The sequence below is a fragment of the Haliaeetus albicilla genome, chromosome 25, assembly GCF_947461875.1.
Source record: "Haliaeetus albicilla chromosome 25, bHalAlb1.1, whole genome shotgun sequence".
NCBI lineage: Eukaryota > Metazoa > Chordata > Aves > Accipitriformes > Accipitridae > Haliaeetus > Haliaeetus albicilla.
The window spans coordinates 16463797-16490432 of record NC_091507.1 but is presented as its reverse complement, the minus strand read 5'-3'; the positions used below and the strand labels follow the sequence as shown (position 1 = coordinate 16490432).

Sequence of the window (26636 nt, the reverse complement as noted above, 5' to 3'; positions counted from 1 at the left end):
CTGTTGTTTGGATATCAGAGACACTTAAAATATCAACTTAAAACCTCTGCAGGTCAAGAATGCAATTTAGATTTGAGTTTTATTTGGGGATCCTAAAGAATTAGAGCATTTTTGTTTTGTCCTAAGAACTTAGAACTGTGTTACTCCTGGAAAACACAGAAACGCTGTGCTCTATCTTTTCACTTTCCTCTGAATCTAGGAGGAAACTTGAGAATGTATTGGATCAGATCAAAAGTTCACCTAGGTAATAGTAAAGAAGCAAACATACTGAGATTCTTTGCCTTTATATTCTGAGTTCCTGTAGTTTGTTACCTTTTTTAAAAAGAAAAAAATTAATGGCTTTTTATTCCATTTATCTGTTCAAACCATATGAACTTTTAGCATCCTTGGTGTCCTGTGTCAGAAATCCACAAATAAACTAGGCAATAGATGAAAAATGTTTCCGTTTGTTTTGATCTCTTCATTTACTAGTTTCATCTGATTCCTCCTGATCCTGTTGGTCTGCGTTGATAAAAATAATATTCATGGACTAGCAAAAGATGTAGAAAACTTGAGTAGAAACTTAAAACTTCAAGGCTAAGCATAGAAGCCATATCTTGCAAAGATTTTACTTCAGAAAAGATTTTGCAGCTCTGAGAATTTCAAAGGCAAATCCAGGAAAACATTTGGGAACTTGGCTACGCAATGTCAGCTGGAATAAAGTAATGTCATTCAAAAGCGTCCATGAACAGAAAATCTTACCTATTTAAATACTGAATCTGTAATCATCAGTACTTTTGCTGGTAAAGTTACTTGAGTTCTTAGAGTTTTGCTGCTGTACGTGTTTAGTGGTGCCTGTATGTGAGTAGAGAGATGGTCCTCCTTAGTATCTGACATCAGCTACCACTTGAGATTCGCAAAGTGGATGTCTTATCTCTTTTTTTCTCTGAAAAGCCTGGCCTGATCAGCACCTGCTCAGTGTACACTGATAACATTGATTTGAGCATAACGCACAACTGCCCTGGGCACTTCTCTACAAATCTTTGGGGTTTTTTTAGAAGAAGTGGTGCCTTCTCATTACATTAGTTAGAATGTTGGCCCAGAGAGCGGATTTTTTTCCGTGCCACTCTGTATTACCAAAGCAGTTAATCTGGGTAGCGAACAATCAAATTGGTCAGCAGCAATGATAAGGATTTTTGTGTGTATATACATGCACAGGTGTGCGCACACAAAACACACACATACATATATATATACATATGTATATCCAAACAAGTACATACAATCAATCAAAAATATGTAGTCACTTTTGACAAGATTTCACCAATCTGTGGGCCTGAAGTCCAGGGAATCTGGGGGAAGCTGAAGATAGCGTGTCTCAGAGGTTTTTACCAGCACAGTTCCTCTGAATTCAATGTTAACAAATTCAGAGCCTTCACAGATTCCTTGCTTTGATCACCTCATGAAAATTTTCCAGTTATTTATTTTCGAACTATTATACCTCCACTTACCCATTTTTCCTGCCTTATTCAGTTTTTCTTTAGCTTTACAAGGACACTTCCTTAAGTTGTGCCTAGGAAGTCTTAGGAGGTCCTAAATCATTCAGCAGCAGCAACTCATTATTTGGGAGAAGGGATCATGGCTTACTTATGCTACCTCCTGACTGCTTGACGTACACTTCATGTGTAAGACGTGAATTGTGGGACTGGATTGTCGTCAGACTGAGGAGTGCGCAAACTAAAAACTTCCTAAACAAGTTATGTTGATTTGTTAGGTAGAAAAATGAACATTCCACTCTTCCTTTTCAAAGAAGAGAGTAGCACAGTTCTCTGTTTTCAAATACTATAGACAGCTAAACATAGGAGCTTGAAGGAAGACTACCCAACTCATATACTCATTCATCTTGTTTATTGTTTCAGATACTCAAGTCCAAGAGAGAAAGAATTTCCTTTTGGTGATTTACAATCCATTCACTATGTTGCTATTGAGAGTCCTAATGCCACAAGCTATGCTTCTTATTCTGATTTTACTTAAATGAATTTTATTCTGGAATCTAGGCATTTAGAAGCTGGCATAAAGATTGTGAGTGTGCTAAGTCCTCTTGGGGTTGAAGCCCAAGAGAATGTAAATGCAGAAGAGAAATAATTAAGCCAGTTGCTGAAGTTGGCTGAAACATGCCAGTGTATTGTGGCAGTAAGAACAGTTATATCAAAGAGGTGATATTTGAACTAAAAAGTGAATTGAGCTACATGGTTAAATATAGCAATGAAAATTTATGAAGAAGAGCCACTCATCACTGAGGAACTCTGAAGAGTGGGGGGGAAACTTTATAAAAAAATGCAGAAATGTTGAAACTGAAGCCAGTCTTCTGTGAGCAGAAGAAAAATTCAACCAAGTTAAACCACTACTTGTGACAAGCTCCAAATGGACTGTAGCTGCTACTGAGCGTTATTCCTAGAGGAGAATGAAACATTGACAGTTGGTCGCAACTCGAATCTGGCTTGCTATTTTTCAAAGAACTAACCATCTCAAATGCCACGTATAAAAGCAAAAAGAGTATCTTCTTGGAAACAGATTGCTCAAAGCTGGTGCAGACTGTGCAGTGATGCTGTTTTCTGTACCTCGTGCTCATGGTTCCTTAAGTTGTGACAATTAAAACAATCACCTGTCCCAGACTCCAAGTCAGTTGTGAAACGGTCTAAACACTTTTGTCTTGCAGAGCTCTCATATAAATGGTTACCTGCTGTACAACTGCTTTAGGTCATTGTGATGATTTGCCAGCAAAAGCAATGTATATTTCTTAGTTGTCACTTGTATGTAAAGTATTTAGTCCTTGATGTTGAAGTAAACCGATCTGAAGTAAAGACCATTTGGAGTTGCAAAAATAGTCAGTTTGGAAACTGGATTAGTTTAGCAAAGAGTTCCTGTGTTTCTTTCTGGGAGAGTGATTGAATTGAAGGTCAGAGTATCATTTCCTTGCTGTCAAGCTCAAATGCACAGTTTTAGAATAGTCATCTACACATAAAGGAGTTGACTCTGAAGGATTTGATTTTTTCCATGCTTTATGTGGGCTGTATGGTATTTCACCTTTCTAGCAAATGCCATGGGTGTTCATATTTTAGAAAAGCACTATTTCTAAATTTCTCATTCTCAGTAACAGTTTTGTGTCTAATATTTAATTTTCCCAAGATCTTAATGATTGTTCTTTCCTAATTTATACTCTTAAGTTTACTCACAGGAGATGAGGGTGGTGTTGGGTGTTTTGGGGGACAGATATTTTTCAAGTGTCCTTCAGCTCATTTCATTTCTGTTGCTCTAAAATATCATCAAAGATTGAACTGCGAAACAGAACTTCCTGGTTGACCCTGTAACGTCAGGTGCTTGTAGTTAGAAGCGATTATCATACTGGCATATGTGGTGTAAGATGGGGAGCTGTTCAGTTGTAACTTTCTTTGAAAACTCTTACCCTATGGAAAAGGTGAGGTAGCCTACCCTTCTTGTTTATTGGGGGGAAAAACATAAGCAGGGCTGGTTGGTGAAGAGTAGCTAGCTCGCTGCAACTCCATATCCACATTTACACGACAGTAAGTTAGTTATAGCCATGATCCTAAAAGTCATTTTCTAGAAATGGCTAAGGTAATCTTAAGATCCCACTGGCAATGAAAGGAGCAGTTCCATCCATTCCTCTATTCTGGCCTGTCTGCTTTGGCTTTGTCTGATGCTTTTGTGAGTCAGTTCAGCTTGCTGAACTGGCAGGAAACTAACCCATAAAATTATGTCAATTTTCTATTGATTTAATGAGCTGAATTGCACATAGCACCTATATGAACACAGGGGTCGTGAGTTTGGAGGTAGTGTAGAGAAGGGATAAAGCTTGTTAGGCCAGCAGAGGTTGAAGAGCAGAACCATCCCTTTTGGTGGCCGTCAGCCATCAACTTGACTCAACCATCTCATGAAACTTCACCCTGAGACTATTTCCTGCCTAGAATAAAATTCAGTTGCTTTGCAACATACCGATTAGTTTATTTTTATATGCAACAGTAGTGTTGACTCTGAAGTGTCCAAAATCACGGGGATTTAAAAATACAGTATCTTAGAAAAAAACTTTTGAACTTTTTTTTTTTTTAAGTTCTTTTGCTGGATCCTGAACTCTTCAATATGTGGTAGAAAACAGCTTTAGACCCTGTAGCAGCAGCTCTTTTCCAGAAGACTCAGCCAAGAATAGGACTCTCTTGTGCTGAGAAATGTGTAAACACGTAAGACAGTTCGTTCCTCAAAGAGCTTGCAGACTAGTGCCAAGTAGAGTGGTGAGTTTGATGTGGGAGCTGGAATGTAGATGCATGAAACTCAAACAGGCCACAAAATACCCACTTGATGGAAACAACTTTTAAGCCCTGCTGAGCTGGGATGGATTCAATCTACAGTTCAAGCAAAAGATTCTGATACTCATTAGCAGTGGCCCAAGGTATCCATACTTCCGTTAGCAGTAGAGTTACACCTTCAAGAATAAGGCTTGTGGTGTTTGAATATGTTAATTAAATCAAGTTCTTTTGCGTTAGAGGACATTGACAGGATGTTCACTCTGGTCAGAAATGCAAAATAGCTGTTACAGTGTGTTATACTTTCACTCAGCTTTCAGTTACCCAAAATTGGATTATGTGGATTAGAAGTTACTTCTGCCATGTATTTAGACACAAGTTTGGCAGGGTTATTTGTTGAGTCACAGCGCAGCCTCATTTTGTCTTTGGAAATAGTTCATATGCTTTCCTGTAGTACAGAGCCATAAAGTGTATGTTCTGCCAGATTCAAGTTGACTACTTGAAGAGGTAGCAGAAACGTCTCTGTGTCATATACCTGGAAAAGGGAATGCTGAAGAGTAACGTCTCTGTGTCATATACCTGGAAAAGGGAATGCTGAAGAGTATGGCAGAGACAACTCAGGTTTGGGCAGGACTAGTACTGACCTGGAATTAAAAAGCCTATCGGGATCCATATTCACTTCTTACAGAGTCATTGAGGTCTGTATTCTGTGCTCCCAAGCATTTTTCCCCATAATACCTGTAGTTTGGTCTGGGTTTTTCTGTTATCTGTGTTATCTCAACTGCCCAGGATAATGGAAAGCCACTTGTCTTCCAACCACACCATCCTGAATTTAAAGTATTTTAAAGAAATAACTTCCCTGCATCAGACTGTGTGTGCTACAGATGAGATTAAAACAAATATTAACATCAACATTCACATCTATGTTCTTTTTTGGGGGATCTAAAATCTCACAGTTGCTGTGCAACTCTTCTATACGCTCAGATGTGTTTATAGAATTCATAAAATGTAGACTTAACATTTCATTCCATTACCTGATCTGTAGGCTTTGATTAACAGTCTTAAATAATAGGATTAAGTGCTTGTGGATTGGGAAGTATAATGGTAGGCCTATGAAGCAGTGTGCAAAGGGATGTTACATATCTTTTCTTAGTGAGCTGCATTGAGTATTTCTGAGCCACCAGTCATTTACAAAGCATAAAAACTCTTGGTTTCTCTTCTAGCTTCAGTTTTGAAAAGGATCACCCAATAGAAATTTGAATTTTAAAGAACCCTATTTTGTGCAATGGTAAGGTTTTACCATTTGTATGTGGTCTAGAAAGAGATGCAGGGCCAAATTATGTTAATTTTGATCACAGGAGTTCTTAACTTGACTTTTTTTTCCTTGAAACATTGTTTCTCTTGCACTGAAAACTTGAATTCTGTTCCTAGGATTACTATTTCTACCTTTACAGGCTTTTGTGCAGTTTCAGTTTGTTGAAGATTTCTTTGCATTCACAGGTCCAGACTATGAGCATTTCAGTTTTATTTAAAAAACTTTTTCTCTGGGCGAAGGGTCACTATAGCTTTTCTTTCAGGCTCTGGAGATACCCTGAAAACTGTTAATTATGGTCGTTCACTTTCACTGAGTCACTGTGCATTTGTGCTCTTGAGTTTGTGAAAACAGAGAAAACTGTTCTGAAACAAGTTAGATACTGTAATCACAGAAAACATGAACTCTTGTCTAAAATTGGCCTGCTTGTGATGGCTAAGTCCCCTGTCTTGATTTCCACCACCACCCCCAGCCCCCACTTCAAGGATTCTTTACAAAGCATTTCTCTTACTTATCCCTTCATCCTGATTCCTATAGCGGGAGCATCGTATCATCTTTACATTTCTTATTTCATGAACCAGTAAGCGTGTTTCAAATCTTGCTTAACTCTTCCTCTGATTGTCTGTCACACTTATTTGTTCCTTAGGTTTCAGCAAGGCAGCTGTAGAGGTTGTCTTCATTCTCAAGGAAAAATTCTCACTGTAAGCACAAGTCTTTAGCAGTGGGGATTCTCCTTAGTCCTGAAACCTTGGTTCATCATTTAGTTCCTGGAACTACAAAGGGAGAAATTAGCCTCCTGGGTTTTCATATCAGCTGTAAGAAAATAATCCATGACTCTCAAGACTTGAGCCAGAGGCATCTAGTAATCACTGAAGTACCATGTTCCTAATTCCTGTGTTTAGAATTTAAGTGGACTGGCTGAGTCAAAAATCATATCTGCCAAGGAAATGGTAAATCATTATCAGATGTTGTAAGTAGGCATTACAGCCTAGCTTCTCTAGTTTTGCAGGCTCTAGGAAGACAACTTCTGAGCAGTTATGTGTCATGTTTTTAACACACTAACCTGAAGTAGTTTTGTTTTCTGATTTCTAGTTTTAATCAAACCAGGCATATACCCATGATTCTGATTTTGATTGGCCCCACTGGTTGTGGTGTTCTGATCTAACGGCTTTTAGACTAGACATCTTTCTTCCTCACCTCCCAGTGTCCTGAATAAAAGTTAAATGTGTTTCAAGGTTTCAGAAAAGCTTACCCTCATGAAGGCAGTTCTTCAGTTTATCAGGCATTAGATATTTTAGTTTAAGCAAGAGGTTGTCTACAACAGGGGTCAGAGTTAACTACCTATCAAATCTTATCTTCTCAAGAACTCAGTGATTGGAATAGAGAATGTCTTTGTTAGACTGATGTTGTGATGACTTACAGTGTTCATTTCATACAGTCTTGAAGGTTCTTTGGTTTCTTTTCAGAGTAAGAATTTCTTTTTGTATGAGATTTTCTTTTTGATAGACTTAGAATCATAGAACAGCCCAGATTGTAAAGGGTCTTTAAAAGACTATCTAGTCCAACCTTTCATGCGTAGGGAAGCCTGGATGAAATCATCTAGCACCCTGTTCAGTTACAGCTTGAAAACCTCCAGTGATGTGGGCTTTACTGTGCCCTGGGGAGGTTGTTCCAGTGATTGATTGTTCTCACTGTAAAAAATTTCTTTCTTATATCGAGGTGAAACCCCTCCTGGTACAACTTGTACCCCTTGCCTCTTGTCCTCTCTGTATGGCTCCTTGTGAAGAGAGAGTTTCTGTCCTTGTAGCCACCCTTTAAGACTTTGTCAACATTTATTAAGGAGAAAGGGTAATCAGTAGTTAAAATTCTGGTGTCTCTTATGAGCTCATACACTGATACCTATAGTATCTAAAAACACTAGATGACATTTCTATTATTTTTTTTTTCTTGAACTTATACTTTTCTGTTTTCTCCAAGAACTTCTTAGCCAGAAGTGATAGATTTGAATTACAGTTGACTTCAGCTGATGGAAACATAAAAATTTTCCACATAAAAGAAACCATCTAGCCATTTCCAGTATGCACTGTCCTCTACAGGAAAAATGTCAATATTGTGTTTCATGTGGTCATCTAGCTCGTCTCCTCTCATTTTTCTCACTGTTCCTTAAGAGTTCTGTGGTATCTATGAGATATAATCCAAACCACTAAAAATTCATTTCAGAAAGCCCGGTGTCTTGGAAATTGGTCTCCGGGTAAGGAATGCAGGTACCTAGAGAGAAAATACAACATACTGAAGAGGGGTTGCTTTGTTTTGCTTATTGGTGTAGAGCTTATCTCCTTGACATGTGATTAATCTTCATAATTATATACGTGTGTAGGTTAAGTATCAAATTACAGCAACTATAAGAAGAATAGAACCAGGTGCATCATGATCTTCCTGTGTTTGCAGAGGTCCTGAAACATACAACCGAAGCTTGTCTTTTCAAGGTAGTTATGCCTGCTTTGACTATAATTCTGTGGTTGCTTAATTTGACATATTTGCAGTATTCCATGAAAATAATTTATGAAAACTTTCCTGTGGCTGTGTCTTGTTCTGTAATCAAACTTGCCTGCAATCCAGGGTGGTTTAACTGGATTTCAGACTATGCCTGCTTGGTAACTCTAGAACAAAAGGGATTTAAGAGACGAAAGCTAGAATTCAACTTTCAGCCAGGTTCAGAGTAAACAAAATTTTAATGTGATAAATGAGGCAGTCTCCAGAACAGTGCAGTACAAGGCCTGGATAGGAAAATGACCAAAATGCGTTGTTATCTCCATCCACAGCTGTTTGTGCTTTCTGGTAGGCTGGAGGCTGAGTGAAGCTTATGTGCTGTGTTACTGGATGATGCTATGGATAGTCCAGAGAATAGGTATCTTCTCAAAAGCAGACAAGGATGAAGAAAACCCAGTGGACTTCCTTCTGTGTATTAACTGTAGTTTCGTGCATTTTTATGGAGGGTAGAGGAATAGAAGTTAAATATTTAATAAAATAAAGGTGACTGACTTAAATCTTCTGCCTTTTAGTTTTAGTGTCCTGTCCTCACACTCAAAGAGCTCATAGCCCTAAAAGACAAAACTGTTTTTATTTAGGGAACAGGTTAGAGTAGAAAGTGAGAGATGTAATAGCAGGCAGTGACCTCATGATCCTACTACATCATTAATCAATATTTTAAAATTGGTGTTACAACAGCTATAGTTAATGTGAATCACTGGGGTGCAGTGAACAGTTGGCCACAGTCCAAAACATTTCTTTTTCTCTCCACCAGTTCTGTTCTAGCCAACTAATAGCTCATCTGGGGACACTGCTGTGTACAGCTCATGGTCCAGGGATAAGTGTCTTGCATAAAAGAAAACTGCAGTTTGGCCGGTTGGGTTTATTTATTTATCTATTATTAAGCAACACAAACAAACAAAAAAAAACCCCAAAAAACCAAATCACAAACCTAGCTATAGATCATACTAGATCATTTAAACAACTGGCTTTTCATTGACAATAAGATGGCCTTTGGGTTTTTTTGCTTTTATGTGATGTATTGCATTGGAGCAACAAGTATTTGAACCTTTATGATTAGCTGTAAATCCATTGGTGAAATTAATCTAGTGTTGAGTACCAGGAGGTGTTTGCCTGCATCCCACCATGTAGGTAGTATCAAATAAGAAATAAGAGTTTGTTCCTGACTTGGGCGATATTTTGCATGAACGGTGGCAATTGTATTTAAGAACCTTTTATTACTGCTTTTTCATAAGAGATGTATGATGAGCAGGAAGAATTTAATAAATCATAATGGAAACTGAACATTGTAATGAGTTTTTTGTATTCTGCGCGAATAAAACAAAAGGTTCATGTGTGGTTTTTTGATACATAGCAGGAGCTACAGTATGCATTACTACAAAATTGAGGAGCTACATTTTTATGCAATTTTTCACTTCTAGGTTAACTGTGTAACTCATATACTTCAGTGAAGCCCGTTGAAAAATGTAATCTTTGTGATAATCTGTAGATGGCCTGTAATGCATCATTGAAATGCCACTGATGGTATTAGTAAACATCTAATTGATCAAACATTGTTCTTCTATGCAGAAGCTTCAGTATGAGGCGGGGTGGATGGCGAAAACGGGCTGCTGATGGTGATGGCTGGGGAATATGGGTATGTTGAAAAGCAAGTGGCTTTTTTTTTTTTAAAGAGGTAAATGGCACTGTGGTTAAAAAGGGTTTACAGTTTTGTTATATATGCTAAAGGTATGCTATAAATTAAACTCTTTTGCTTCACTTGAAAACACATAATTAAGTTCAAAAGAAATTTTTTAAATTACCAGGTTTTGAAGTCTTCGTTCACAATAATCCGCTAAATTGCATTGTTAATAAGCGCAGACCCTCAAATAGCTGTAAATCACCGTTTAAAAACTAAACTAAGTAATTGTAAAACTATTTATGGTTGTCTCCACCACATTCTATGTAGTGGGACAAACAATAACTGAGGCACCTAATTTACATAAATATTTACAATACTACTGTCTCATATATATTTAAGAACTGAAAATACATGGAGCTTAATGAATATTCTTTACATTTTTTCTTGAGGCAACGAGCCTCCAATTCAGCATCCAAAGTTGCATCATTCCCTTATTTCTTTTTTATTCATTCTTTTTATTCTATAAGAATTTTTATATAGATAGAATCTTTTTCTTATAGGATAAGATGAAAGAAGTATAAAATAAATCCTGCCATGTTGGTAACAAGATGCAGTTATCTTGTAGATAAGAATTTAGGGTGGAGGATTTGCTATTTTTCATTTGCAAAAAGAGTATGTCTTTTGTATGTCAACCAAAATCAATTTGAAGGAATGCTGCTTACCTTCCCAGTCTTAAAATTGACGAGTTTCTATCTGTAAATGTTAGAAAATAAGACTAGCATCATGGGTTTGGTTTTGTTTTGTTTTAACTTAAAAACTAGGGTGGGTACATGTCGGCAAAGGTTAAGAAATTGGAGGATCAATTCCGGTCAGATTCAGCCATACAGAGGGATGGAAATTCATCAAGTATCTTCAGTGGAGTCGCCATCTACGTCAATGGCTTTACAGGTGAAGCTTTTTTTTTTTTTAAGGATCTGTTCTGTTTTGTTCTAGTGTCTGTTTACCATCCTAAGTGGAGTAAAGAACTAAAACACATGAGTTTGCAGCAACTTAGTTTGCAGCATATGTGTTTAGTATATTGTGTTCCTTTGTATTTCAGGATTAAGGTTTTCAACATAAAATCAGCTTTAGGTTCTGAATATAAATATTACTTTACTAAATCTACATGAATGGTCACTGATAGAAATAGGAGTAAATTTTTCCACCTTTCTGCAATCTTATTGTATGAAATGAAACCTTTTAACTTCCTCCATACTCATATTAATTTTTTAATTTTCCAAACTATTGATGGTTGGAGTGTATGCATTAATCTTATGTTTGGGTGGATATACTGGGGTTTTCTTGCTCAGAGTGGCATAATGCTTGAGACAGTGAACCCATTAATAGTTGAAAGAGGAACAAGAGAAGAGGTAAGACATATATATGCGTTGTCTGTAATGGACTGATAGTGCATGTTAACTGGAGTAAGATTTTTAATCTACCATACTTACATTCATATTTCTCCTGGGTTCTGTAAAGCAGCTTAATAACCTTTTTGAAATTTCCCAGAAGCCTTTTTCAGAGACCTATGCCAGGAATGTTGTGACTATTACATAACTGACACATACAGTTTCTATGATTTGGAGCAGTACTGGTTTGAGCACAGGGCTCAAACAGACTGAAAAAGGTTAAGGTGAACATGTTAAACTATTAACACATCTGAATCAGTTATTTAATACAGGTAGTTTCTTTAGTGAAAATCTAGCATTTCCATATTCTTCAAGGTGCTAGTTCCTAAACAGAGCTCTACAGGATGGTTGTCCAAAAGGCTGGAGTATGAAAGGTAACGCTTGGAGAAAATGTGTGCTATTTTTAGTTGAAAGTTAGAGGTATAATCAAGTGTTAGAAATATTATGAGAGTTGATACTAGGCCACTGGAAGGAATTGTAACTGTATTCTTTAAAAAAAATTTCTTCCTTCCCATATTGGTTTTTTTTTTTTAGTATCTTGTGCCAGATGTACTCTTCAAAACATTGTTTGTGCTGACCCAAACCTTTTAGTGTCAGTGTGACACCATTGCAAAGGTTTTCCAAAAGCTAAAACTCCCCCCCCCAGCTCTGCTTGCAAAATAATAAGTACTCTTTTTAACATGATTGAGGGGATAAGAAGAGATGTTAGTTTTTAAGGTATTCTCTGTTCCCTGTAACAATTCAAGAATAACCTGGTAAAGAAAGAGTGAGTTAACTGCTTCAGTAAATCAGAAATTGTATAGTAGGAGTTCTGTGCTTTTGCTAAACCCTTTTGATGTTAATTATTTTCTATTATTTCTGGGTATAAACTACTCTCCCAAACTCTGGTAAAAAGGCAAGTGAGTTAATCTAATTTTGTGTTACGTTGATGTAAATTGTTTTTTAATGTACGTTAGCATTAAATCTACTTGAGTATTCCCCCCCCCCCCAGCCCATTTATGTTGTGGAAAGATCCTCTATAACAAGTAGAATGTTTACATGTTGAATCAAGTCTCTTCAGAAACAGTTTTCTACATTTCAGAAATGCTTTTCTGATTTGTTCTTTGAAGAACTTGTAAGGTTTTTCAGGAGAAAAACAATAGTTTGCACTCTTTCTGATGATGGCATCATATTTCTCAATTAAAGTTGTTTTTCTTACTGTACTTGCTGACACAAAACAGGAATATTTCTGGTTTTAATTTTATAGATCCTTCAGCTGATGAATTAAGACGGCTAATGATGTTGCATGGAGGCCAATACCATGTGTATTATTCCAGATCAAAAACAACTCACATCATTGCCACAAATCTTCCAAATGCCAAAATAAAAGAATTGAAAGGAGAAAAAGTAGTTCGGCCAGAGTGGATCATGGAAAGGTAAGTTTAGGTTTACTGCTTTTGGAGATTTCTCCTTTTAGAGGAAAAAAAAAGAAGAAAAATCTGGAAAAACAGCATTATAGAAGATTGCATTTTGAGATTATGGTTTCATTTAAAATAAACCTGTCCTTGCACCAGCAGAGTAAAAATACCACTTTTACATTGAAGATATGCTTCTTAGTGATTGTTCCTTAAGAAACTTCACTAAGAACATTCAGAAAGTCTCAGGCATATCAGGAAAATTAACATTGCCCTGCTGATTCCATTTAATATTCAATCAGCCTGCATCTCAGTATGTTTAAATAAGTGTCAGGTGATTGTTTTTTAACCTCTTGCCTTGTGTGTTGCATAAGTTTCATCTGTAAATAAAGAAGAATGTCAGTTGAAAAGCATTTTCATAAAATTGAAATTAATCCATCTAAACATTTATTATGTTGTGACTTTGTAACAAAACGAAAACAAAAAGAAAAAAACCCAACCCACTAGTTTTATGATAGCCAGGCTCAGAGCAGTTAATCTGGCTTGCATCTGTCTTCTTCCATCTGAGGAACTCATGGGAAATAGAACAGGCAGGAGTATTTTCTGGAAATCATTCTGTCAGTGTCATGCTATTCTTAACTAGCCTCTTTCCTAGATGACCAGCAGAAACAGGCAAGGAACTGTTCTGCATACATGCTTGTAAAATGCTATTTGCAGTTCCTATTTTCAGTTTGCTGATTTTCATCCCTTTGGATTCAGCTGTTTCATATCATGTATCTTTAAGGTAAATTTTTTAAACTTTAGTCAGAAATTATAGGTTCCTCAGTTTGAAAAAGACTTTAGGTACATTTTTTTTAAACAGTTTCAGGTCCTCACCCATGAGTTTAAGGACTTCAAAAACTGGTGATAGGTGTGTTTTTATTTGAAAGATACGGCTGTTTTCATTGATGCCATTAAAGCTCATTATGATTTTAACCAAGTTGGAAAAATCAATTTGTATACATTCAATAGAGACTTGCTAGAACCTAATGTGTGAAATCTCCTAAAATTTTCCTTATGTCATCTTCTGTTCAGGTTCTGCATCTCCTGGTTCTAGAAGACAGTGCTGTAGAATAAGTCAGAAGAACTGAGTATAGACAGATACCTGGGGTTGGGCACAAGGAGACAGGGAACTCACCGTCTCAGTAAAACAGGGTTCATGTCAGAATCTGGAATAAAAGCTAATTTCACAACAACCCCCTATTTTTTTTCCTTCCTCTCAACCGTACTGAAGAGCACTCATTGGTTAAATACTCCATCTCTGCATATGGAATACCAAATTATGTTCTCCTCAGTAGATTAGTTGGTAAAAATCAGTGCAGTGGATGTAGAGGTTCCAAATTTGTTGAATATTCATGTGCACATCATGTTAGTGCAATATGATGGATTTGGGGTTTTCTAGTTTGGTTAAGAAACAAACCCTAAAATGTTACTGTCACAAATTGCTGGTAAAGCAGTGTTGTTAGATCTTCAGTCTTGTCATCCAAAGTTGCAAAAGATTGTTTGTCTGCGGAGTTTTGATTTATTTCTTTGTGTGCACACATTATGATCTAGTCCTTAATTACATGATCACACGCCATCTTTTTTCACTGTGGTACCTGCCACATTCTCTTCACAGAAAAGACTGAGTTCAGGCTGCAAATTGCTAATACGGTGACTTGGGTTTTGCTTCTTGTCTCTGTAACCCTGTTCCTTACTTACTGCATGTGACTCAAATTCTTTGCTGGTAATGGAATGAATAATTAATTCCTGTCTTTTATTGGTGCTTATCACTCTAGCATCTGTCTGCTTTCCAAAGATTAATGAACTTACCATGGCACTTATTACAATGGCTATTATTTTCATTTTTTGTTTGAGAGCCATCAAAAAGACATTAAGGTAAAACACAAAAAATCTCAATAATCTGGAATATGCTATGTGAACTATGTAAGATAAGATGTTTCAGCCTTACTTATACAAGGATGGGAAGGCATATTTTGAAGTTCATTGCTGCATTAAAAGCTTTGCATATTCTGAACTGTGAACATTCTGAACTATGGTCTAAAGTCAGACTCTCATAAACCTGTTGTTAAATGCAAGTAGCTCTAGAATTTTGGTTTAATTGGCATCACATAGAGATCCTGTGGTAACAGTAGTTGCAAAATCCAGTATTGCAGAGTAGTACGTGGTTGCTTTAGCAGCAAAATCATTCTTTCTGCACTCCCCTTGCGTGTTTTTGCTGCCTCTCCATTTCTGCAACAAATGAAGGAAGAGACTTGCAGGCAGACCTCCTTTCTAAATCTTTCTTCCTTTATTTGAAAAATAAATGACATAATTAGCTTGGCAAGGTTGTTGTGCAGTGTGCAGTTGAAGCCAAATTAAGGTGATCTGAGAGCTTTACTTTAAAATTTCAATACTCTTTTAACAAACATTCTTTGACATTTATAATAAAATTACCTTTCAGAGGTTGAGGATAACTAACCACTAAAAAGAGCTACCTGTAGAGTTTGTGGATTCCTTATTTTGATTTTCAGATTGAGTGAATGTTTTTCTTAAAGATCTGTGTTAATCTAACACAAATGTGAAGAAAATAGTTTAAAATAATTTCCCCAGAAAAAAACAAAAAACTAGTCTGGTACATCTCACTTAATTTCCTTTTTCTGATGAGGATTCAGAATGCAAAGTATTTGAATAAATAAAAGCTACCAGTCTTAAAAGAGTACAGCTTTCAGAAGAGATGCCACATTACTTTTACACAGTAACTTTTTTTGGAAACTAGCAAAGCATTGAAGGGGAGCGAGATGGCTTTTATAGCTGTATTGGAAGCAAATGGAGCAGGCCTGCTGTTGAATAGTGGGGCAACCTCGTGATAAAGGAAATGGAAAAAGTTGAGGTACTCAATACTGCCTTTTCTTCAGTGTTTAGTGGCAAGGTCTGCTTTCATGTCATGAAGGCCTGTGTACCTAGTGGCAGAGTTTGGGGAAAAGAAATGCTACCAAAGATATAGGAAGCGTAAATTATGGTTCACTTAAGGAAACATGACATATACAACTCTACAGTACCAGATAGAATGCATCCAAAAGAGCTGAAGAAGCTGGCTGATACCGGTGCTACACCACTCTGTCATCTTTGAAAATTCATGGCAATCAGAGGAGATTTTCCAGAAGGCTGGATAAAAGGCAGATGTCATGCCTGTCTTCAGAAAGGAAGAAAAGAAGGATCCAGGGAACTGCACTGTGATCAGCTTCACCACAGTCCCTGAAGACTATGGAAGATACCTTCCTGGAAGCTATATATCTAGCGTGGCAAATCATGCCTGACCAGCCTGGTTGACTTCTATGGTGACATGACGGGATGATAGGAGAGCAGTAGATACCATTTGCTTTGACTACAGTAGGGCTTTGGACACGGTCCCCCGTTGCATTCTTTTAGTCAAATTGGGGAGATATGGATTGGATAGTGGACTGCTAGCTGGATGAGGAACTGGCTCAACAGCCTGGCTCAGACAGTAGTGGTCAACAGTTCAGAGTCAAAACTAGCAAATGGTTACAGGTGGCATTTCTGAAGGGTTGATACTGGGGCAAATGCAGTTTAATGTCTTCATTAACCATGTAGACATTGGTGATGCAGTGGAAAGTACCTTCAGCAAGTTTGTGGATGACAGCAAATAGAAGAGAACAGTTGATACAGTGGTGAGCAGGGCTGCCCTTTGGAGAGTCTCAACAAACTGGAGGAATGGGATGACGGAAACCGTGAAATTCAGTAAAGTCAAATGCAGAGTCCTGCACATGGGACAGAATTAATTCCATGCAACCAGACAAGCTAGGGACTCACTGGCCAAGACACACCCTTGTAGGGAAGGACTTAAGGGTCCTGGTGGACTACAAGTTGACCATGGAGCAGCAGGTGTGCCCTTGTGGAGATAAAGGCTAACAGCATACTGGGTTACATAGCAACACCACAGCCGGCAGGTCAAGGGGAGTGGTTCTTCCAGTCTGTTTGGCAGTTCTGAAGCTACATCTTGCAATCTGTGATTTCGGGCTTCTTGGTACAAGGAAGATGCTGACAAACTGGAGTGAGTTCAGAGGAGAACCACCAACATGAATAGGGGCCTGGAATATGTGATATGTGACAAGAGGCTGAGGAAGCTCGTTTTGTTCTGCTTGGAGAGAATACTAGGAGGGGATCTCATTGTTGTCTTTCATTACCTGTATGGAGGTTACAGAGAGCGTGGAGCCAGATTTTTCTTCAAGATACACAGCAAGAGGACCAGAGGCAAGTTGCAGCAAAGAAAATTTTAACTGCGTATAAGGAAAAGATTTTTCGCAGTGAAAGAGAGTAAGCAGTGGAACAGTTGCCTAGAGAGGTTTTGGAATCTCTGCCCTTGGAGATCAGCCCTGGGAAACCTGATCTAACTTTAAAGATAACCCTGCTTTGAGCAGTATTTGGACTAGAGACCTCCAGAGGTCCTTTCCAACCTAATTTTTTTTAGTGATTACGAATTCTGTGATCCAGGGAGTGTGGAATGGGGAAAGATGTTGAATGATGCATCTAAAATAGGATTCCTGTTGCTGCATCTTAATACAGTTTGAAAAAAAACAAACCATGTATTGATCTAGTAATGCAGCTATGCCAGTAGCTAAAACCTTAGCATAAACAAGTTCTTAAATAAATGTGGGGGCTTTTATCATCTTGAAATTGCAGTAATGATTTCTGAAATGTTACCTGGGCTGTTATGCACCCAGGTTCATGCAGTGTTATGAGAAACAGTCTAACCAGCCATTGTAAAAGCTTGTCTGCTGCATCACCACTTTCTTTACAAGAAAGCTTTGGAACTCTACCATGTGTATTTTTAACTCTGTTTGGCATGTTTAATGTAAATGTTGTTCCTTTATGAATGCTATATATTCATGTATCAAACAATATTTAATTGAAGTATTTTTAGGGCTGTTTTTACTATTCCATTCCCATAGAAACCTTACCAGGTCTCTATGTATATGCCTAACTAGTTTTAATTTATCTAATTGGGAAATGCGATCTCCCACTATATTCTTCTCTAATTGCAGCAAGAAAGCTCCTAAGGGCTTTTGTTCCACTGTCCAGCTCCCTTGACAGTAGTACAGATTTGAGCTAGTTAAAAAGCACATCTCCAAGAGAAAGCATTCAGGTGTTGAAGAACAGAAAAACAGTATCTGTCACTGACCTAAATTCTCTTTAAAAATTTGAATCCAATTGTATCTTCAAAACTGAACACTGGTATTAAGTTTCTTTGATATGAGAGAGGTTCTGCTGCTGTAAGAAGTTTCAGCATCTCTGACCCAGTGTTCAAAGTATAGGCCGGGAAGGCTGTTATCTCTACTGCCAGCAACAGGCGTTGGAGTGGAGAGATGAAATCATGCTGTGGTGTATTTTTGAGAGGATTCCACTTTAAAGTCCATGACTTCCCTAAGGAATTTAGTAGTTATTGAAGTATAATTGCAGTTTCAGTGGAAGAAGAAAAATAAGAGGGAGATACATAGAACAGTGGAACACATAGGACAGAACTGGAATGATTGTGGTAGATATTTATAGAAGGTCTATTTGGAAATTATTCTTCTGTCTAGCTTTCTTCAGTGAATTTTCTCACAAGAAGGGGTAGTTATCCTTTTGGAATGGAAAAAGTAGTTCCTTTAATAGTGAACCACATCCTAGCTGACCTCCTTCAAATTCTGCCCATATTGGCTTAGAACACATGCATTTGCATTGTTCCAAGTTAAAGAGCTCAGTCAGCATTGTTCAGTTAGAATAACCTGGACCACTCAGCAGCGTTTTTTTGACTGGGTGTTGTTTATTTTGTTTTTGAAATTAAATATTTAGGGTTTGTGTGCATCAATTGGAGAAGAGAAATGGATGTAGACAACTGACCAACACAACCGTGCAAATGTCTTTTGTAGTACCAGTCTCCACATGACAAATTACTTTTCAGGTCAATCCAGTTAGTAGTGGGAAAGGGGTTGTGGGACTGCAAGTACATATAGCAGAACAGCAAAAGGTAATGACCAAAGTAATAGTTTATTGTATATGAGGTATTTTTTAGCGTAGAAGGTTGGGTTTTTTAAAATGTCTTAAGTAGTAACCTATTCCTTTTTTGTTTGTTTGTTTCAGCATTAAAGCTGGACGTCTCCTCTCGCACATTCCGTATCAGCTTTACACCAAGCAGTCAAGTGTTCAAAAAGGTCTCAACTTTAATAGCATATGCAAACCTGAAGATGCCATGCCAGGTCCAAGCAATATAGCTAAAGATCTCAACAGGGTGTAAGTGTTTCTGATCTTGTAATGCAGATGCTAATCATTCACCCATAATGGGTTTGCATTTATAACTCTGTAGCATTTTTAAAATTCATTTCAGCTTTATAAGACGGAAGCTCTGAGGCACTGAAATTAAAAATAAGGTATAGCTATATGAATAGTTGAGGACAGAACTACAGTTACCTTGACTCCGAGCCTTGTCTCTGGTCTTTGGACCACACTTTGCTTGATAACATGACCTGGGAATCCTAGGATGTAGCATATCTGTATGGAAGCAACAGGCATACGATAACAGATTCTGACTAGTGACACTAAAAAGTAGGTCTTTATTTCAAAAACAAAAAGCTGGTATGATTTGATTACTTTTGCTAAAGGTTCCTAGGAACAAATGTAAATGCATACTAGGTAAGTTCTTTTTTAAAAAAAAGTCACAGCGTACCTTAAGTATGCTAATACCAAGGTTTAAGTCATGCTTGAGAGAGAAGATGGATTAAAATATCCAATTACAATATAAAAAATTCTCCTAAAAGACCTTGAGAAGGGAATAGAACAGAAAGCACCAGCAAAACTTTTAACTGGTAGAGGAATAGGAATTTGGAAATAAACCTTCCACTTGAACAGACTATTCTGTAGATTTTTTTTAAGAGGGTTCCTGCATCTTTTTCAGAAGCACATGTTTGTTGTTTAGAGGCAAGAATCATAAAATTATAGAATGTTTGAGGGTGGAAGAGAACTCTGGAGGTCATCTGGTCCAATGCTGCTGCTCAGAGCCAAGGATACTGTACAAGATGTTACACTTTCTGATTTGTGATGGTGATCTGTGTTCTTCCACAGTCCGCTGATCTGTTTAAAATCCAGTTCTGCAAAATGCTGAGAAGACTCTACCACATGAGTGGGATTTGACTATATATAGGAAAAATAAAACCAGTGCCACAAAATGAATATCCTAAGCAGTATTTCTTACCCATATTTTAAACAATGAGTGATACAATCACCAGCACCTGTTATTATTGTATTGTTAATATTTTTTAAATGAGAATATGCAGACTTCCAAAAATATCAATTTAGTCTGAAAAGCATGAGTTTAAAAACTTGCCCTAGCCACTGATACTAAATATGTACCACTGGATATACCACTTTCAGCCATGAAACTCCTCAAAAATATTCTGTTTAATGTAATTTATGATTGTGATAATCTTAACCAAATTGTTGTCACAGTTAATTGGCTTTCTGATTTCACTGGTATACTGGATAGCTGATCATTTCCCACCTTTTTTTTGTGTACTTAAATTGCTACCTTTGCGAGTTGGGAGTGATGGTTGGGGTTTTTTCCGCAGATCAGGAGTATGCACAACCCTTGAAGGCTTTGGTTTTAATTCCACTTAGGGTTTGTTACACAGTTACTTTTTTGAATGAAAGCTTTGCCTCTATACTGTCAGAATAAATGTAAATTGCCAGTGTACTTGTGGCAGAATACTTTGGTTTATATGCTTAAAAGATGAAAAGTAATTTGTTTGGGTTTTTGTCAAAAGCCAAGAATATGTTTGATTTATAGAGTTTGAACAGATTTTTCCTTGAAAGAAAATAAAATAAATCTAACAGGTTAATCTAAAGTAAGTTTCTAAAAAATAGAAGTTTTCTATGTATACTTTCTTTTTTTCTTTGTTTGTTTGTTTGTAATTAGATAAGGAAAATCACATCTCTTGATAAAAAGATTACTCCTTCTGATGGTTTGCATATTCCTGCACCGTTCATGCTGCCCATGGTAGTACAGTTCTGTTAGCAAATAAGTAATTATTGTAATTCAGTTGGAGACTGCTGGTCAAATTACAGTCCTTGGAAATAGCTTTTCTAATGTGAGCATGATTTTGGTCACTCCTGTGTAAACTTCTGGTAGTGCTGCATTAATAATACACCAAATCTATGAAATCTTTTGTACAGCAATACAATATTTTGTGACATTGAGAGGACAGAGTTTGAGATAATTGTCTTGAGGATGTAAAAACTACTCAAGTATATACTGATAACAATTAGGAAGATAAATACTTAGCACTTGAAATGACCTGTAAATGTGCCTTTTTTATAAAAGATATGGTATTAAATAATCATATCTGTTTCAGAAATCATATTAACAAATGTGAGATGGAAAACGAGATCACACCTAATGGAGTAGGTAGCTGGAATGAAGAAGAGGAAGAAGAAAGCAATGATTTTGGATTTATGGAGCTGGAGCAGATCCTTCCTGGACGGAAACAAAATGGGATTCAGTCTCACAAAGACAGCACTGCCATTTTTAACGGACACACACACACTTCTACCAGTGCCTTAAAGACACAGGATTGCTGGGTGCCCTCCGGCAACGGTGTTGCAAGTAGGTTCTCTCCAGGCCCTGTGCAGGAGGAGGGGAAGACTGAAAAAGGCATGGTTGACTTTAGAGACTGCACAACGCAGCAGTTGCAGCAAAGCAACAAGAATACAGACTTCTCGTGGAATCCACATAGGACTATGAGTAATTCATCCTCATCTTCATCTTTGCACAGTAATGCTAAACTAAATGGTGCTCACCACTCCACTGTTCAGGGGCCTTCAAGCACAAAAAGCACTTCTGTACCTACTCCTAGCAAGGCAGCTTCCTTACCTGTGTCCAAACCTTCAGATTGTAGTTTTATTTCTGACTTTTATTCACGTTCAAGACTGCACCATATATCAACATGGAAGTGTGAATTGACAGAGTTTGTCAACAGCCTGCAGAGAAAAAACAGCGGTGTCTTTCCAGGAAGGGAAAAATTAAAAAAATGGAAAGCAGGCAGGTCCGCACTTAAAACTGACACAGGTAGATACTTGTTTAAGAAGGTTTATGTTGAGAAGGTGACTTATATCTTTGTTTGTACATTAAATGTCTAACTGAGACTAAGTAGGTTAGTATTCAATATTTACATTACAGTCAGGCTATGTGGAAAAGTTTGGTGACTTTGATGCACTGAAAACTAAAGAATCCAACTGCTTTTGGTTTTGTTTGTTTGGGTTTTTTTTAACTTAAAATGTGACTTAATTTGATACTCTGGTCTATGTTCAATTCCTCCTTGTAGAAATAATATTCCTGACTTTACCAAGATACGTGGATTGATCAAGGGGAAAAAATACTATATATATCTAAATACACAAGTCTGTAGTTGCTGTGTGAAAATTGAAAGGGGAAAAAACAGAAGAAAAACCTTGCTGCTTGTAGTTTAGTGTGAAAATTTAAAAGATGAGTAACATGTGGAAGTGAACTAAAATCTACTTTTTTTTTTGTTGTTGTTAGTAAGAGTTTTATATACCTCTGGGTCTGTTTAAATGGGTAGCAATGTCATACGAGACTTCTGAACCTGGCTTCTGACAGAAGAGAAATGTTTTATGTCATTACATCAAGGGCCAAAATGAAAAAATATGTGTAATTCATGAGAGACAAAGTGTTACAAGTACAGATAAAGTATTTTGCATCTTTAGAATCTCTCATTTATAGTCTTACTCAATTAAAAGGCTAGCTCTGTACCATCGAAGAGATTCTGACTCTGTTGTACTGTAAAAATACTCACTTGTAATCTTATGAAAATATGCTTGACGATAAATTACCACATCCTAAAAAATTACTGTTTAGATAAATTAGCTGATTCTGTGTTTGTGCTAGGACACCCCAGTTATAAAACATGTTAGCTTATGAACTACCTTGATGTGTATTTTTTCCATCAAATTATGGTATAAGCTAATATATTTTTATTTTCTCTTTGATTTGGCCTAGTGTATTCAAATAGTTAATGACTGTGTTGCAGTTGATAAGTAGCAGCTTCTTAAGCATTAACTTGATCACTTGATTTGTAAATATGCCCTTTATAAGACAGTCCTTATTTTTCAAAGAATGAGTTCAAATGGTAAATTATTAAAAACAGGAAAACATTTTTCGGATTACTCAGTAATTAACTCAGAAGTTAAGCAGAACAATTCATTTGATGTATTGAAGTATTTTTTCACTGTTACACTTTATGCATTGTTCAAATTAAGATGTTGTTGTTGTTAGATATAGCCTCCTCTGGTAGATCAGAGGAGACATGCAGACGTGAACTTCTAGAATACTTGACACAAGTGTTTCTAGTGCTTTAGGCATATAAGTTTTTCAGTTTGGAGCTATCTTGCTCATCTTTGCTGAATGTTTGCATGAGTGTAGGTACAGCAATGACAAAATCCAATTGCATGGGAGGTTTAAAACAAATTTTGGTGTGTTTCATGAAGAATTAATGGTGGCTCTTAGTGCAGCTAAACTTTTTTTTTATCTTTTGGAACAGTCTTCTGATTGATGAACAAAAAGAAGTAAAGTTCTCTGTTCCAGATTCAGTGTTAACATAGCGAAATTAAGATCCAGTTCCCACAACATGCATTAATCTCCTTGGACTGGGGGAACTTGTTAGGTATAGGGTGTTAATTATGAGAAAATAAAATAGAAACTTTAAGTTGATGCATTTTTAGGCTGTTTGTCTACTGTTTATGTTTACATTTCTCTGAGAATTTTGTAAATGTAAATATCTTCTTGGTGAGAAGAAACAAAATTCTTTATAATTTAACGTCATAAAAACTTGATAATAGTCCTTGATGACTACTGTGCGTAGTACCAGAGTGTGTAAATTAGGGTTCAAGTTTTTTGTTGGTGTATCTTCATACTAGGTAATGTGTCTGTTGCGAGCTCAGCCAAGCCACAGAGCTGTATAATGCACGTGGATATGGATTGCTTCTTTGTGTCTGTGGCTATCCGAAATAGACCAGATCTCAAAGGTCAGTATTTAATTCTATCTACATGTTACAGTTTACTCAGTTAAGGCTTTAAAAATAAAACCAGAATTGCACACTTACAAAATGAACTTTCCATGTTAATCTCTTTTACTGACATCTTTGATAGTCAGACCGTGCAACTTTCATATTCCTGCTTACTTTCTTACAATCCAAAAGCAAGTGGAAGAGAGAACTGGAATTCTCCTTGTTGTCTCCTTTCATTATCTAAAGAAGAGAGAAGTAAAATCTGGAGCAACCATTCTCTGTTACATTGCACATATCTTACTGAGACTTAAATCTACCATATTAGAAATTGGAGATCAAATTCTAGGTGTACCAAAAGTGGGTTTTGGTCACTCTCTGTTAAAAAAAGAAAAAAAAAGGGGGGGATATCCTAATAGTTTTCCTGAAGTAACATAAGGAGCTTTGTTTAACTAGAAAAGTGGAAAGGTCAAGGCTGAGAATTAATTGTCTCTTTGCCTGATGCATCTTTTTCAAGGGAAATTTGCTTCTCCTTCCCTTTTCTATCTAAGCTCTTACACATGAAGTATTATAAGGCCTGGAGGATGAACAATTCATTTGCCATTTAGAAGTCTGAGTTGTGTGATCATCGTTAGGGCATAGGAAGAGTTAGTGGAGCTCCTTAGCAAGTTTTGGTGGGTTTTTTACAAGTGTACAATTCAGAAGTGGAGATACTAGTTGTTCTGTGCAAACATTGAACTCTGGTCATGCACAAGTCTGAAGATTTGGTGCAGTGGTGGCCATCTGACACCCAGCTATCGTAGGCCCTGGGAAAGAGTAAGCTGTTATATACAATTCCTTTGCTCTCTTCTGTCCAAAGGCAGGAGCAATTGTATCAGAGATACTCCTGGTATGTTTGGGTCTTTAAAACTTTATTTCCTGCCAAGTTTCAAATTCCATTACTGGAATATAAAGAACCTAGGACTTTTCTGCAAATATTTTTTTCTGTTCCATGGAAGTCTGCCAGAACTTCCAGTGCATAAATTAGCTTCCTCTGGAAAAATTATGGAGGTGTTGATACTACTAAAAAGTCAAAAGTTTATTAAAGATTTGATCTTGTACAGTTAATTAAACAAGTGGAACTGAGTGTGTTGGTATGTGTATACTCTCCTAGTTTACTTAATAAACATGATAAAAGTATTTAAAATCAGTACACTGCTGTGTCTTAAACTAATGAATCATTAGGGTGTTGGTGAAGTTTCACAGCTTCCAGTTATACTTGTTAATAAAGGCAAACTAGTATGGCTGTATTTTCACTCTTTAAAAGCATTTCTTTACATGTGACTGCAATTAAGACAGCAAATTGATAGTCACAATGCAAAGTCACTTCATAGCTGTTTCCTCCTTAATGCTGTAAGAGTGTATAAGCTTGAAAAAAATTATAAAAAAATAAAGCGGGCATCTTTATGATCTTACCTTAGTTTTGCTATTATTAAAATGTAAGCTATTATAGATGTTGACTTACAAGTATATGCATTTCTTCTCCACAGGAAAACCAGTAGCTGTTACTAGTAACAGAGGTGCAGGAAAAGCACCACTGCGCCCTGGTGCAAACCCCCAGCTTGAACAGCAATATTACCAGAATAAGCTATTGAATGGCAAAGCAGGTACAGATAAGTCTGTTTGTTTGTCTGTATGTTTTTAACTGTCATTATTGAAGACTTTTTCCTTAAAGTTATTAATAAAGTGCACAGTGGATGAATTTGATTTTTTCATGCAGGGGATTTCAGAAAAGAAGTATCTTTGGACAACATGGTGCTCTGTGGCCTCAGTAATAACATGCCACTGTGACTTCTTGTTAGTTAGCTTTGCTCAGTATGGATGAATTATTTTAGAGTAGTTTTAGGTTTTGCTTACATTTGTTGAGGTTGCATATAAGATATAATGTTAAGTAATTATTTAAAATAAGAAATAAATACAGATTGTCTGAGATCACTTTGTTCTAAGTAAGTCTATTAACAGAGAAGGTACAAAATAAATTTTAAAAGGCTACTGAAACGTTTTTTGCTATAAAAGTAGAAATGACAGCACATGGCCAGTGAGAAATTGATTGTTTGAAGTTGGCTTTTGAATTGCATGTGTACAATATCTGTGTACAATGAGTTAAGTTGGGTGGTCGTTAGAGCATTTTAGGTTTCTAGAAAGTCTGTGCAACTTCATGAGTTCTGTCTCTCCAGTACTTTCTTTCCTCAAAACCAGGGCATCTGTTGTGGTTGGAGAATTCCTTACTTGCCTGCAGTAATTTAGAAATGTGTAACTTTCTGTGTCCTCAAGTAGTAGTATACTAATGGAAACAAAACATACTTTTATTACCAAGTTTTATTATTATTATACTGCCTGAACTGCATTTAGTATGAGAAAGTATATTGCTAAACATTGGCAACTTGTTTCTCTTTTTTTCTCTACCACTCTGCTTGATCAGCTTGAAACTTAGTTTTTACCACAAGGTTGGTAAAAAGTGTATATATAAGGGGCAGTTGCTATTTCATTTCAGTTTAGATGTGAAAATTGAGTTTCTCCTTTGTCCCTTGTACATGCACTTTTTACCAACCTTGTGGTAGCAAGTACTATTGTTAAAAAGCTTACAACTCAGTGTTATTTTGTTGATTCAAGAGGTGGATAAAGACAGGTTGTTCTTCCATGGTTATTTCTGAAATGTTAGTACTTTAAAAAAAAAACCAAACAAAAAACCCCAAAACTAATAAATTCTGCCAATTTTCAAAGACATTTGGAAACAAGGTATTACAGGAAGTGATGCCATTTTATTTGTCTTTGTTGCTGTAGTTTTAAGAACACTTCAAAACTGAGGTAGAATATACGTTTGTGGAACCCACTGGCCTTTAACTTTTTAAGGACTTTTCAGAATCCTCCAGACTTTAGTTT

At 36.8% G+C, this 26636-nt stretch overlaps 1 protein-coding gene across 6 annotated transcripts in view; it reads left to right on the top strand.

Moving 5' to 3' along the window:
- REV1 (REV1 DNA directed polymerase) overlaps positions 1 to 26636 on the top strand; it is a 63111-nt gene that overhangs the window by 5159 nt on the left and 31316 nt on the right. For 3 of the 6 annotated variants that reach the window (XM_069770073.1, XM_069770076.1, XM_069770070.1), the window contains exons 2-8: positions 9730 to 9796; positions 10603 to 10729; positions 12476 to 12644; positions 18786 to 18935; positions 21050 to 21762; positions 23628 to 23735; positions 25244 to 25360. In XM_069770073.1, the coding sequence (XP_069626174.1) occupies positions 9740 to 9796; positions 10603 to 10729; positions 12476 to 12644; positions 18786 to 18935; positions 21050 to 21762; positions 23628 to 23735; positions 25244 to 25360 (1441 nt within the window). In that variant the 5' untranslated portion in view covers positions 9730 to 9739. Of the gene's footprint in view, positions 1 to 7987; positions 8097 to 9729; positions 9797 to 10602; positions 10730 to 12449; positions 12645 to 18785; positions 18936 to 21049; positions 21763 to 23627; positions 23736 to 25243; positions 25361 to 26636 lie in introns of those variants that run through there. The other 3 variants (XM_069770071.1, XM_069770074.1, XM_069770075.1) reach the window with 3 other exon arrangements.